The sequence below is a fragment of the Lepus europaeus genome, chromosome 18 (genome assembly GCF_033115175.1).
Source record: "Lepus europaeus isolate LE1 chromosome 18, mLepTim1.pri, whole genome shotgun sequence".
NCBI classification, from domain to species: Eukaryota; Metazoa; Chordata; class Mammalia; order Lagomorpha; family Leporidae; genus Lepus; species Lepus europaeus.
The window spans coordinates 40,883,823-40,898,122 of NC_084844.1; the positions used below are offsets into that span (position 1 = coordinate 40,883,823).

General features: G+C 49.4%; 1 protein-coding gene across 1 annotated transcript in view; it reads left to right on the top strand.

Moving 5' to 3' along the window:
* The first annotated feature begins 3,166 nt into the window (after positions 1–3,166).
* MYO1D (myosin ID) overlaps positions 3,167–14,300 on the top strand; it is a 353,018-nt gene continuing 341,884 nt past the window's right edge. The window contains exon 1 of the mRNA XM_062216283.1: positions 3,167–3,336. Coding sequence (XP_062072267.1) covers positions 3,242–3,336 — 95 coding nt within the window. The 5' untranslated portion in view covers positions 3,167–3,241. The remainder of the gene's footprint in view (positions 3,337–14,300) is intronic.

A 14,300-nucleotide genomic window follows, 5' to 3' on the forward strand; every position in this document is an offset into this window, starting at 1 on the left:
CTAATGCACCTGGGAAAGCAGCAGAGGATAGCCCAAGTGCTTGGGTCGGTCCCTGCACCCATGTGGGAGACCCAGATGGGGCTCCTAGCTTCAGGCTGGCCCAGCCGTGGCTGTTGCAGCCATTTGGCGAGTGAACCAGGGGATGGAAGATCTCTCCTTCTCTCTCTTCCAATCTCCCACTCTCCCTCTTTAACTCCTCCTTTCAAATCAATAAATAAAATCCTTAAAAAAATGTAAATTGGAATCCTAAGGCTGATTTACCAGATAGATCTGAGTTCATCAAAAGAGCCTCTTTGACCTTGATGCTTGATTTTATGCTAATTTAGGCTTATTAAATAAATGCATAAAATACCCTTGGTATATGTTACATATATATTTTCTGTCTTGGGTTCCTGTACAACATATTGAGTGGAACAAGAGTTCTCTTGCTTTGGTCACTTGTAAATCACATAGTATCCCACTTTAGCTCCTACCCACTGCACAATTTTTTCTCATCATCTGCAGGCCTTGCTGCTGCTTTTCTTGGTGCCTTGAATTTCACTCTAATTTTCAGCAACCTCAGGGTGAAGGAAACACTCACACCCGTTGGTTTTGGGTGTAGTTCCTGGTTGCTCCAAAGCACACAAAATTTGAGATTTCTTTCTTTTCTTTTTGAAATTCAGTCCTGCTTATATTAAAAGTACCAATAGACTGAGCATCACCAATCTAAAAATCTGAAATCTGAAATGTTCCTGAATGCAAAATGGTTTTGAGCACCCACATGACACAACAAGAGAAAACTCCACACTAACCTCATAGAACAGCCTGCAGTCAAACACGGACACACTGAAAAAAGACTGTGAATTACCTTTAGCCTGTGTGTATAAAGAGTCTACAAAACATAAATGAATTCTGTGTTCAGACTTGGTCTCATCCCTAAGACACCTCATTGCGTCTATGCAGATACTCCCCAAAACCTGAAAAAAATCTGAAATCTAAAACATGCCCAGTTCCAAGCAACCAGAAAAGGGAGGCTCGACCTGCACAGCCACAAGCTGTGCCATCACCTGCTTAGCCACTAACCAGCCCACACAAATGCTCCAGGTATAGGATGGTCCTACCTCGGAGCTGTCCAGCCTGGAGTCCTCAGCCCGCGAATGAGGACACGGAGATGCAGACAGGTGTCTTCTGGAGAAGAGCTGCTAATGGCCACCAGGCTCTGCCTATGCCAGGGGTCAGGGGCCTCCCGACAGCCGAGGTGCTGCCTCAAAGGGTGGCCAGGCCACTTTCTGCCCTCCTAGCAAGTGTGGGCTGTTGGCAGCAGCAGCAGGCCTGGAGCAAGGTCCTCAGGGCCAGCTTAGCTCAAATACAGCTATAGGTCTGAAGCCCAGCCAGGTCTTTGGAGGCCTCTAGATGTCCCAGCAGATTCTGCACTAGAAGATGGTCCTAATGGAAACCCAGGACTGAAGAGGTGTGGACACTTTAGCAGCACAGTTGTAATATATTTCCATTGGGAAAATCCATTCTCTGTTCTAAAAGAATTTTCCAGGCTCAGCCAATGCATCTATAAATTGGAAATCACTTACAACATGTTTTAAAAAAGATTTATTTATTTATTTGAAAGTCAGAGTTACAGAGAGAGAGGAGAGAACCAGAGAGATGTTTGATCTGCTGGTTCATTCTCCAAATAGCCTCAATGACTGGAACTGGGCCAGGCAGAAGCCCGGAGCCAGGAGCTTCTTCCAGGTCTTCCAAGTGGGTGCAGAGGCCCAAGTACTTGGATCATCTTCTACTGCTTTCCCAGAGGCATTAGCAGGGAGCTGGATTGGAAGTAGAGCAGCTGGGACTCTAATCGGCACCGAAGAAGCTGTCTTAATCCTCTGCACCACAGCACCGGCCCCACCACTTACAAGTTTTGAAGAGTTATTTATTTGAAAGGTGAAGTTACAGAGACAAGGGAAGGGGGGAGGCAAAGGGATCTTCCAATCCCTGGTTCAGGCCCCAGATGGCAACAATGAATCTAGGAGCCTTATCCAGGTCTCCCACATGGGAGGCAGGGCACTGGGACCACCTTCTTTTGCCTTCCCAGGCCATTAGCAGAGAACTGGACCATAAATGGAGCATCAGGGACTCGAACTGATGGCTCTGCTACCTCCTAATGGTTTCACATTTACGTGCCCCAAGTAATACAGTAGCTACTTGGTGGGTTCAACGGGGATCTCAGGAAGTACAGGATGGTCCTAGGCTCAGGCATTTGGTGTTTGGGACGCCCAGTGTCCCACTCGGAAGTGTCCCTGCTCTGCCTCTGATCCCAGCTGCCTGCTGATGTGCCCGGGGAGGCAGCAGGGGATGGGGATCAAGTACTTGGGTCCCTGCCACCCACGTGGGAGATCCAAACGGGGTCCCAGATCCCGGTGTCTACCTGGCCTGTCCCTCACTATGGTGGGCATTTGGGGAGAGCTCGGTCTCTCTGGCTCTCTTTCTGCCTTTTGAATAAAGAAAACACACAAGTAAATGGTTAAAACAAAAGAAGCCCACAGCAGCCCTGCAGAGATGATGCACACACACATAAAGAAAAGCCGCCAGCATGCTCTGATGAATGGAGGGAGAAGGGACCATGGTGGGCGTGGGGCTCACAAGCTGCACTGGCAGCCGCTCGCGCTCTGGGCTTGAACCTCCATTTAAAGGATGGACAGGGCCTCAGCTCAGGAACTAGACTGGGCTCGTCGGCAAAGCGACAGAAGCATAAGGAGTGACCCTGGCGGAAGCTCCCCAAGCCCCGTTTTAACTTGGTGCACGTCTGCCAAGTCCCCGGGAGAGGCTGCGTCCTTAGACTCCTGGCCGCACCTAGACTCCTGCGTCCGCAGCCGTCCCGCCGCCGCCCCGCGATCTCAGCGCCCGTCTCCAGGGGGCGCTGCTGCACGCCGCCGCTGCCCGCCCCGCGCGTGCGCGCCGCCCAGGTGAGGAGGCGGCGGCGGCCCGGGCCTCGCGGCGGGGGGCGGGGCCTGGGCGGGGCGGGGCCGGGCCGAGCAAGACCAAGGCCAGAGGCGGGACCAGCCGCCGCCGTCTCCGTCTCGGGTCCCGGCCCCCGCAGCGCCCGGCAGCCGTCGCTGAAGGAACGGAAACCGCCAGCGGCGCCCGCTCGGAGCCGCGCCGGCCGACAGCGCGCCTCCGCCCGCCCCGGCCCCGCCCGAGCGCCCCGCGGGTCCCCGGCCCGAAGCCCGCGGCCGATTGCGCCCACCTGAGCCCGTGAGCCGGCGCCATGGCGGAGCAGGAGAGCCTGGAGTTCGGCAAGGCGGACTTCGTGCTGATGGACACCGTCTCCATGCCCGAGTTCATGGCCAACCTGAGGCTCAGGTGAGGGCGGAGCCCGCGCGCGCCCGGGCTCGGAGGCTGCGCTTCCTCAGAGGGGGCGCGGGGCGGGGCGGCGCGGCCACCTTCGGGGTGTCGGGGCGGTGCCGGGCTCCGGGGGGACAGTCCGGCGGGGACGGGGAGGTCGCCCCGGGGGCGCCGGCCGCGGTGCGAGCGCGGGGGCTGTGCGGGGCCGGAGGTGCGCCCGCGCCGCGCCAGGTGAGCGCTGTGGGCGGGGCGGGTGACCGAATGGAAACGCCGGGAAAGCTCTGACGAGCCGGGAGACTGGAGGTGGCCCCGAAAGCCCTGGGCAGACCTGCGGGCAGTGTGGGGGAGCCCCTGGCGGCTCCTCCCGCTTCCACACTGGCGTCTTCTCCTTCTTGTCGCGCCCCCCACCCCCCGACCCCGCGTGGACCCCTCGTGTCGCTCAGGACCCCGCCGAACGATCCCTGAGCTGGCTGTTTTTCAGTGACTCCCTAAACGTAATTAGACACGTCTCCAGACATAGAAGAGACTGCCGCGCTCGCCGGTGCCAAGATAAACTGTCTGAGCTTGACAAGGCGTCCCTGGTTTCAGCTTTTTCGAGGAGTTTGTGGATGGAGCCCTTGTGTTGCTGACATCCCTGAGAATGGGACGCACGAAACACCCCCCAAAAATGGGCTTGATGGAGAGAACCTTCTAGCCGGATTGATTTGCAGAGTTGCAGAGCAGTTTGTCTTTTTTTTTTTTTTTTTTTTTTAACGTTACAGTAAACGGAGTTTCAAAATAGCTAAGTTTTTGGTGTGTGTGTGTGTGTGTTCCTGGAAGCTTTGGCCCTATTTCTTGTCAAGTTTATAGCTACACATCACTCTGTAAGCTTATAAAGTGAATCATAATCCAGGTTTGGATGCTTAACTAACCCCATTTCTCAGTATTGGCTATCCCTGTCGGTCCTAATTCAAGAGTTTGTAAATCTGGCTTAATCATTGAAATGGCAAACCACATGGGCGTCATCTGTTCCTGAGCCCCGGGGTAGGAGCACAGCCCTGGGTGCTGACCCTGCCCTGGTCAGAGTCTCTGTGTCCTAACTGGAGAAACCACGAGGCCACTGGGGTTTCTTTCAGTGCTCATGTGCGGGACTGTAAGTGTTCCAGGTGCAGGTGGGCTCAAGATTGCATAGAGTGTGGCAAAGTAATATGTGGTTCGTATCCATGGAGAGGGGACCCGGGTGGCAAAATCCATGAGTGCCCACTTCGCTTACACGAGGTGGTGTAGGATAGCAGCCCCCTGCTGTCTGTGTGGGATCCATCCCATGGCCCCCAGTGGATGTGTGGAACTGGAGGTAGCACCAATCCTCTATAGGCTGGCTTTGTTCCTGTACATAGCTATGATGAAGGTTGATTTATAAATTAGGCACAGTAAGAAATTAGCAATAATATAAACATCAAACAATTACAACACTGCACTGGAATAACAGTTGTGTGATGTGGCTTCTGTCTCTCAAAATTTTTATGGCACTGTATTCCCCTTTCTTGTGGAACAGCACTGTTTTGAATAAGGATGGAGGCCACTATTTACGTAGAACCCATGCACATCCTCCTGTGCGCTTAATTTTTAAAAAAGATTTGAAAGAGTGATAGAGAAGCAGGGAGAGACAGATCTTCCATCTACTGATTGACTCCCCAAATGCCTACAACAGCTAAGGCTGGGCCAGGCCAAAGCCAGGAACCAGGAATTCTGTCTGGATCTCCTGCGTGGGTGGTAGGGAACCAAGTAGACAGGCCATGACCCACTGTCTTCCCAGGCACGTTGGCAGGAAGCTGGATTGGAAGCATAGTAATCAGGACTCGAACTGGTGCTCTGATAGGGGATGCAGGTATCCCAAGCGATAGCTTAAAACCCACCTCTCCTATATACTTTAAATCATCTCTAGATTACTCATAATATGTTTCTGATACATAAATAGTTGTTAATAGTTGTTATACTCTATCATTTAGGGAGTAATGATGAGAAAAAAAGTCTTTTCTCCCCCCAAGTACTTTGAGCTCATGGTTGGTTGCCGTCAGAGCCTATGAGTCTGGAGGGCCGAGTGTAGTCAGATTTTTATACCTAGCATGTTGTGATACTGTGTTACCCCTGTGGTCAAAGTTTGGTTCCCCAGCTTTTATAGAAATGACCCCAATACCATATTAATCAAAATGACATATACCTCCGTCAGTTGTAACCAATACCTACTGCCATAGTGTTTAGGAATCAGCCTGTTGAAATCCAAATTCAGATTTTACCACTTTCTTGCTGTGGTCTTTGGGAAAGTTACTTAACCTCTCTGTGCCTTGGTCTTATCTTAGAATTGTGTTTGTCCTGAGGGTTTAATGAACTTAATATGTTTAACTTCAAAGATGGGTGCCTGGTAAATACATATTAGCAGTCTTGCTCAGCGTAAAGTGCTCCCAAGTGCACATAAAGCAGGCGGGGGGTGAGTTAGATGGCCATTTCAGAGACTACAATTGGTTACTGTTATTTACGAGGTCCCACCACCCTTCCTCCAGGAAAAAAGCTGCATGCTTGGAGAACCCCTGGGTAATGTAGTCACCCTCAGTTTACAATCACTGTAGTTTATCGGACTTGAAGTACATTTGTTACATACGTACTGCATACGAGACAGTGTTGTAGCCGTTGGGTATGAAGCCATTCATTGTCATGTCCACTGTCACCTCCAGCAGACACATGACGTTAGCCAGAACTTTGCAGAATTTTGAGAATTGAAAGTGAAGCCTTGAGGATAAAGCTGGCCACGGTGGTTTACAGAACTGCTCCTTTGCAATAGAATTAAAGCTCATATGGGTTTTAAAAAGTTGGGGGAGGGCACTTAGGCAGATTTTTTTTTAATACATTCATATTCATTGGTGGCAGAGTCTGTAAGTGAGGGCTGACTCTAAGATTGCTAAGGTATGTCTAACTTAACTCTTCTCGCACAGAAGAGAACATTGCAAGTTACTCATTGTACTTTGCGTAAGGTACGTTAGAAGGCAGGACCCAAAGAACTGGGAGATGTGCTGTCTGCCTCTCAAAGGGGGAAAAAGGGAACTTACCTGTCGATTTAGAGAGTAGTTCAGGAAAACAAAAGGAGAGATGAGCCTTGTAGAGCTCAGGAGTTTACTCGCCAAGTAATTGTGCAGACTAATTGTTCTGGAAGTTCAGGGGAGGGAGAGATGCCTTAGGCGGATCTAGACGTGCTTGTGGAGGAGGTGAGGACTTGAGCTGAGTCCCAAGGATGAGCAGGATTTGTCTTGTTGGGCATGTGGGCGGGGAACATTCCAGGTGGATAAAGTGGCATGAACGCTGACTCTGGGAGACCACGAATGAGCTAAGTTGTCTGGAAAGGAAGGAGTTGGTGTTGAGTAGTGGGAGGAATCTCCAGCTCTCATTAGCAAGACTGTGAATAACCAGGTTCTTGAGTCTACCTTTGCATCAAGCACCAGCACGGCTGTGAGTCTGGCTGTTCAGATGTGTGCATCTCATCTGGGTGTCCACTGGGCAGCTCTGAGGATTGGCTGCTGTTCTCATTGTATGGCTCAGTGGTTATTCCTGATTTGTTTGCAGGCTGGAGTAGTTGGTTCCCTGAAGATGGACAGTCCCAGGACAGGAGAGCGTCTTGACCTCCTCTCCAGCTGTAACCCCCCAACCCAGAGAGAAAGCAGTCCTCTATCTCACAACTTGAATTTCATATCATCCCGCCTTCCCTCTAGACTGTTTTTGTGTTTCATTGAATGAGCTCCTGTTGTTGTGTCCCATGGGTATTTCTTTCACATTGCAGAAGGTGACCAGAAACCAGTGGAGGTCCAGGTGCTGTGATGTGATGTTGAAGTTTTCCCCTCCAGAGTATTGGTGATTGGGCCACACTGGATGTCTATTTGTGGGTGGGGATGTGTGATTGAAAGCTGTATGTGTGTGTGTACCTGGTTACTCTTGCCCTCCCCACTCATGTGGCTCCTGCTCCCTTTCCCCAATCTGAATGTCTTATCCTCTGTTTCCCTCGGGTTCCTCTGAAAGGCCTGCCTGCTTCCTTTATGGCCTGCAGCTTACAGGTAAGCACTCAAGGCTGTGGTTGCTTGAGGGGCCTGTGTCATGGGAACTTGGTTTGCATTTTTTCACCAGCAGCACCTGGAGTAATGCTGGACACATAGTACATTCCTTTGTGACAACATTTTTTGTAAAGAGGGGAAAAAATGAATGTTCCCAGTACTTTTGCTGAAAACCTTTGTGGCATTATCCGTTTAGAATTATCTTGTTTTGCTGGCCACCTTCTTTCCCTTATAGAGCTGAAGCTTGAATTTTAGGCATCTGTTACAATTGATAGCATTTCCCCCTACTGTCATTGTTTTTTAAAAAAATTTCATCTGTGGATTTGGGCCTGGATGGGCAAGATTGCTTATGGATTAGTGTTTGTGTCTCTGAAAGTGAGTTTCAATTTGCATTTCTTGCGAGTATCATGAAGACTGCTTTCTTTCCTTCTCAGAAGCCTCTTGCTGGGGGAAATGTGTTCTGTTTATTCCTTTTTCCTATTTAGTGGAGGTGGGGGTGGGGGGAGAGTGGAGGTGGAGGTGGAGATCCTCCTGATTTCAGCCATCAAGGTCTATGCCCAGGCGTGAGGTTCCTGTACAAGTACTTCCATGTCTTCATGGCCAGGGATGGTTGCTGTCATCAATCCTAACAGCTACTCAGGCTACTCAAAGCTACCACTGCTCCATCCCCATGTTCTACTTTCTTTGTAGCCACTTCCTTTTTGGACTCAAAGCCCTGAATTCCTCTTCTTGCTTGGGCCATTCCTGTACTCGAGTTCTTCCAGCATTAACACCAGCTTGGCCCCCTCTGTAACTGAGAGTCCTGCCTGGACAGGCTGCATGGAACGTCTGGTCCACTCTGTTCCTCACTCCCCGCTCAGCTGTCCACGTCAAAGGTGAGCCCCGGCTGCTGCTGGGAGAGCCCTGAAGCCGAGGACCACATCCCTGGGAGTGCTTGGCGTTGCAGAGGACCTTGAACAATACGTGAGGCCTCCAGAGGTCCGGCTTTCCCTGTTTGATTTGTTGCTTGTTCCTGTTTTGAGAAGAAAGCATCTGCTCAGCCTTATATCTTGGCTTCTTGGAAATTGTATTTTGTCTCCATTCTTTACCTCAAGGTCTTTCTGCTCTATGCAAAAGCAGTCATTTGAAGCCTTGTGTGTGTCACAGCTGCATACGACTTCTCTCCTTTGACCTGATTCCATATGTGTTTTTTGACATTTGTTTGGAGCAGCGTTTCTCATTCTCAGCACTGTGGACATTTGGGGTAGGATAATGCTTTGCCGTGAGGGTGTCCTATATGCTGTAGGGTGTTTAGCAGCATCCATGTCCTGTACCCAGTAGATGCTAGCAGCATCTTCACTTCCATTTGTAACAGCCAAATGCTCTGGAGCATGTAGGCATGTGCATGCGTGCAAAATAGACCCCAGGTGAAAACCACTGGCCTGGGCTGTTCTTGCTCCCTGGAATTTCCTCTTTCCCTCCTCCCCTGCCTGTCAGCTCTTACTCATCCCTCACACCAGCTTGGAGAAGTCCTCCCTCAGCCTCCAGAACAGGCTTGATTGCACTCTCACCTGTGCCCCCAAGAGACAGGTGACTTAGTCGTAACTGCTAAAGAATGTGTGCAATGCTTCCTCACCCACCTATGAGGTTTCAGACAGCCCAGTCCGTCCGTTCAGAGGCAGATCCAGGTTCTCCAGCACTTGCACATTCATTGAGGGCCATCGTGTTAAGAAAAACAGTGTAAGTTATGAATGCAAAGTTAGGTGCAGAGTTTGGGAAGGGAAAGGCACGAGGGAGTGTGTTTAAAGCCAACCTGCCTTTAATCCTTCTGTGTTTTCTGTCACATGACAGAATTTGGCCTTGTGAGCTCAGTGCATCTGACACTGAGGGAACTGAGCAATCAAATGTTGGCTGATTGTTCTTCAACCGGTGGAATTCTCCTTTTTTTTTTTTTTTTGACAGAGTGGACAGTGAGAGAGAGACAGAGAGAAAGGTCTTCCTTTTGCCGTTGGTTCACCCTCCAATGGCCGCCGCGGTAGCGCACTGCGGCCGGCGCACAGCGCTGATCCGATGGCAGGAGCCAGGTGCTTATCCTGGTCTCCCATGGGGTGCAGGGCCCAAGCACTTGGGCCATCCTCCACTGCACTCCCTGGCCACAGCAGAGAGCTGGCCTGGAAGAGGGGCAACCGGGACAGGATTGGTGCCCCGACCGGGACTAGAACCCGGTGTGCCGGCGCCGCAAGGCGGAGGATTAGCTTAGTGAGCCGTGGCGCCGGCTGGAATTCTCCACTTTTTAAAACACAGTACAATCTTCACCAAAAGCTATATTCATTTTAGTACAGCTTATCTGTGTGCTGGGCGCAAGGGGTCAGAGTTTTACAATTAGTAGAAAAGCAGCAACCAGGTACACACACTCACTACAGTGCCTCTGTATTCTTTGTAGTGTTTTGGTCATTTGGAATATTCAATAGGACAAGGGGTCTCTCTGGCTTGCCAGGGAAAAGCCCAGGGATACCCTGGGTGGTCTTCAAGCAAATGTAAACCTGCAGTTGGTTCTGAATTGGAAGTAACTGTAGTTGGATTTATAGGAGAGGTGAATGGCACATTAAATCTTCTTGGCTTCCATGTGAAATTCTTTGGCAACCTCCTTTGGAAGCTTTTGGAAAAGGACAGTTTGCTCTGTGCCTGTTTTGCACATTGGCTTCATATTGGGACAAAAATGGGAATTTGGGATTGGGAGTTGCCATTTGGAGTGAATCACCCCGCTGCCTCGTTTCCTTTCCTACTCTGTGACAGATTTCCAAGACTATTTTTACTCAGGGTCATTTCTTGACCCTACAGCCTTCTGCTGAATTTAGCTTCCAAAGACAGCCAGATGTAGGCAGAACCAAGCACTTAGATGCCGCTACTGGTTTGTTTCAGTCCAGGTTCTGAAGGGATCTACTTTTACATTACCGAGATGACCATTGGCTTTTTGCCTAACTTTGAGATAAAGGTGGGGAATCTGTTGGAGGTAGCAATGTGTTTGTTTAACATCCTACATGTAAGTTGTCTGCATCTTGAATTATCCCTATTGGAAATCTGTTGTCTGACATTGTCACCTGTGTGAGCCTACTCAGCAAAACACATCCCAGATCAAGGAATGGCCCTGTTCACAGTGGTTCTCTGGCACCCACCCACTGCTGTGCTGCCCTGGGGACTAGTGTCTTATGTCTTTGCCCAACCACTACCAAGCCGATCTCATGGGGGTTGAACTCTCCTGTCACTGGTGTCCCCAGCCCTATGAGATAGGTTACCTGTGGATAGGCCCTACTAGCCCTCTAACCACATAAATGGGGTCAGAGAGTAACAGTATTTAAGAATATTCATTTTCAGCCTCTCCCTGATTGTCTGTTAAGTCTCTTGATTGAGATGATAGCTTTATTTCCTGTGGGAAGCAAGCTCCATTCAACTGCTATATAATTATTGGTTAGATATCTTGAGTCCAGCAGTTTTCCAAGCTTTAGCTTTGAGCATTTATGGGAAGAAGAGAGGGAGAAAGCCTGCTTGCGTCAGGGAGCATTGGGAAGGACGTAGGCTTTGAGACCTGACTGACCAAGTTCAAATCTCAGCTTCACTTGGCTCTTATTAACATTATGATAGAGGCTTCCTGAAGCCTCAGTTTCCTTAAATGCAAAGAACCAGCTTTTAGGGTTGTGGGTTGAAATTACATGGGTAGAAGTGCTGGTCAGTGTGTAGACTATAAATCCTGCTCAGCTCACGTTAACTCTCACTGGTCCTTCCCAGACAGCCTCATCTCCCTGCTCTGACCCCAGAACTGCTGTTTCACTGGCTGCTTCACCTCTTCCTTCCCCACAATGACAGTTTTTGTTTCTTTGTGTGTTTGGGTTTTGTCTGGGGGGACAAGGATGAAAAGGGCTCAAGAAAGGATTTGGGTTTTACCGGGTGGCCAGGGCAAGAACATTGGAGAAAAGTCTGGACCTAAATCTGGTTTATATCCATTTACTGCCACTTGTGTGACCTTGGGCAAGTTGCTTAGCCTCCCTGCACCGTGGTTTCTTCATCTGTAAAGATGATATTCTTAGAAAAGTTAAATACAGCACCTAGAGAACACCTAATGTGGTGGCCAGGCTGTAGTACTCAGTGGGGATCCTTCCTCTTCTGTCTCTGCTCAATCCCTTGGTCCAGCCCCATGTACAAAAAAAAAATGCCCATGCGATTCCCAAATCACTCCACAGCCATCACCCTAAGTGTAGTCCTAAGCGAGCTCCCTCCTGTGGTACCCCTATTTAATTTCTGAAAATTGTTTTAAAGTCATTGGAGAATGAAAATTTATTCATATTAGAAACTCCAAAGTATTTTATTCTGTATGTCACTGTTCTCTGCTGTCATAAAGACTGTTGATTTTGGTCCTTGTATTTGGGCAGTATAGACAGGTGATAAACTTTATAGAGTCTTTAAAAAAATAATCTGTAATGTTGGCTGGCACCACGGCTCAATAGGCTAATCCTCCGCCTGTGGCACCGGCACACCAGGTTCTAGTCCCGGTCGGGGCGCTGGATTCTGTCCCGGTTGCCCCTTTTCCAGGCCAGCTCTCTGCTATGGCCTGGGAGTGCAGTGGAGGATGGCCCAAATCCTTGGGCCCTGCACCCGCACGGGAGACCAGGAGAAGCACCTGGCTCCTGGCTTCGGATCAGTGCAATGCGCTGGCCACAGCGCTCCGGCCGTAGCAGCCATTGGAGGGTGAACCAACAGCAAAAGGAAGACTTTTCTCTCTGTCTCTCTCTCTCTCACTGTCCACTCTGCCTGTCCCCCCCAAAAAAAAAAAATCTGTAATGCATTTTCTTATTAAGATATAGACACCCTGTTTGTTTCCAGATCATTTCAGGCTTTAAAGGTATCAGCTGCTTGAATTCTTGCCATGTGCTTAGCACTGTGTTGGGTAGCTTAGTGTGAGTTACCTTTTGAAAAATCGTTCTTGGGGGTTGGCACCATGGCTCAATAGGTTAATCCTCTGCCTGTGGTGCCAGCATCACATATGGGCGCTGGTTCTAGTCCTGGCTGCTCCTCTTCCAATTCAGCTCTCTGTGGCCTGGGAAAACAGTAGAAGATGGCCCAAGTCCTTGGGCCCCTGCACCCACATGGGAGACTCGGAAGAAGCTCCTGGCTCCTGGCTTGGGATCGGCACAGCTCTGGCCATTTTGGCCACCTGAGGAGTGAACCAATGGATGGAAAACCTTTGTCTCTGTCTCTTCCTCTCACTGTCTATAACTCTACCTCTCAAATAAATAAATAAAATCTTAAAAAAAAAAAGTTGTTCTTGGATGGATAGCTTAATTGGGAGTGAAAGATACCTTAATGAGTGGATCAATGTAAAGTGAAATACAGTTGAGCCCAAATAGATAGTGCAGAAAGTCCATTGTTTTAAGAACTTCCTAGACAGAAACAACCAACATATCTATTTTTTAAAAAAAATTATTTGAAAGGCAGAGTGATGGGATGGGGGGGAGAGAGAGAGACAAACAAGGGAGAGAGTGAGAAAGATCTTCTACCTACTAGTTCACTCCCCAAATGGTCACAACAGCCTGAGCTGGGCCAAACCAAAGCCAGGATCCAGGAACTCCATCTGGATCTTCCATGTGGGTGTCAGGGACTCAAATACTTGAGCCATAATCTGCTGCTTACCAGGCACATTAACAGGGAACTGGATTAGAAGCAGAGCAGCTGCAGGGCCAACACTGTGGCATAGTAGGCTAACCCTCTGCCTGCAGTGCCGGCATCCCATATGAGAACTTAGTCACGTCCTGGCAGCTCCACTTCCGATCCAGCTCTCTGCTATGGCCTGGGAAAGCAGTGGAAGATGGCCCAAGTGCTTGGGCCCCTGCACCCACATGGGAGACCCAGAAGAAGCTCCTGGCTTTGGATCAGCCCAGTTTTGGCCATTGTGGCCATTTGGGGAGTGAACCAGTGGAGGGAAGATTTATCTCTCTGCTCCCCTCTCTGTAACTCTACTTCTCAAATAAATAAATAAAATTAAAAAAAAAAAAAAAGATAAAAAGAAGAAGCAGCAGCAGAGGAGCTGGGACTTAAGCGTTCACTCCAGTGTGGAATGCTGGTATCCCAGCCACAATTTAACCTGTGTGTTTCACCACAGTCTTGTTCCACCATACTATATTAACACACACACACACACACACACAAACTGAAGATAGTATAGTTAGGAGCCATACATATGTATGTGCTGAATTCTAAAGGGATTCAGAGAGAACTTTGTGTTGGGAGTGGATGGAAAGTTGTCTCTGGGAGAGCAGAACTTGCAGGGTTTGCTGAAATGGAGACAGTCTGCCATCTGGACGCGGTCCTTCCCCATCACCCTCTTGCCTGAGCCTTCCTGGCCCTCTTCTCACCCATGTGAGCACAGTGAATGGGGGGAGAGAGGTCTTGATGACAGAGGGCAGGGCAGCTTTGCTTGGTGAACAAACGAGGGAGCCAGCCTGTGAGTGTGATCAGGGCTTCCAGCATTCCTTGGTGAAATAGAATTTTTCAGTGAACGGTGGCAGTCAGAGACTTCAGCTGATGAGGAGAACCAAGAACATCAGCTGGTTCCTTGATTCTTTTCCCACCTTCAGTCTCCTCGTTGTCCTGACCTCACCCCTGAAGATTTCCCAATTCATAGTCCAGGCCCAGCTGCTCATGTGGGACCAGTTAGTATCAGGAACATGACTGCCTTCATTTTCCCTTCATTTCTGCTCTTTTATGCACAGAATAGAAATGGATTTTACTTTAGTGAGATTAAAGTGCGAGTTCTAACAAGGCAATTTGGCTTTAATAAAAAGATGATTTGGTGCTGAACCTAGATTTTTCCGAAAGAGCCACAAACCAGTTCTGAGTTCTAAAAAAACCTTTAGGGATAGATGGCAAAGTTGC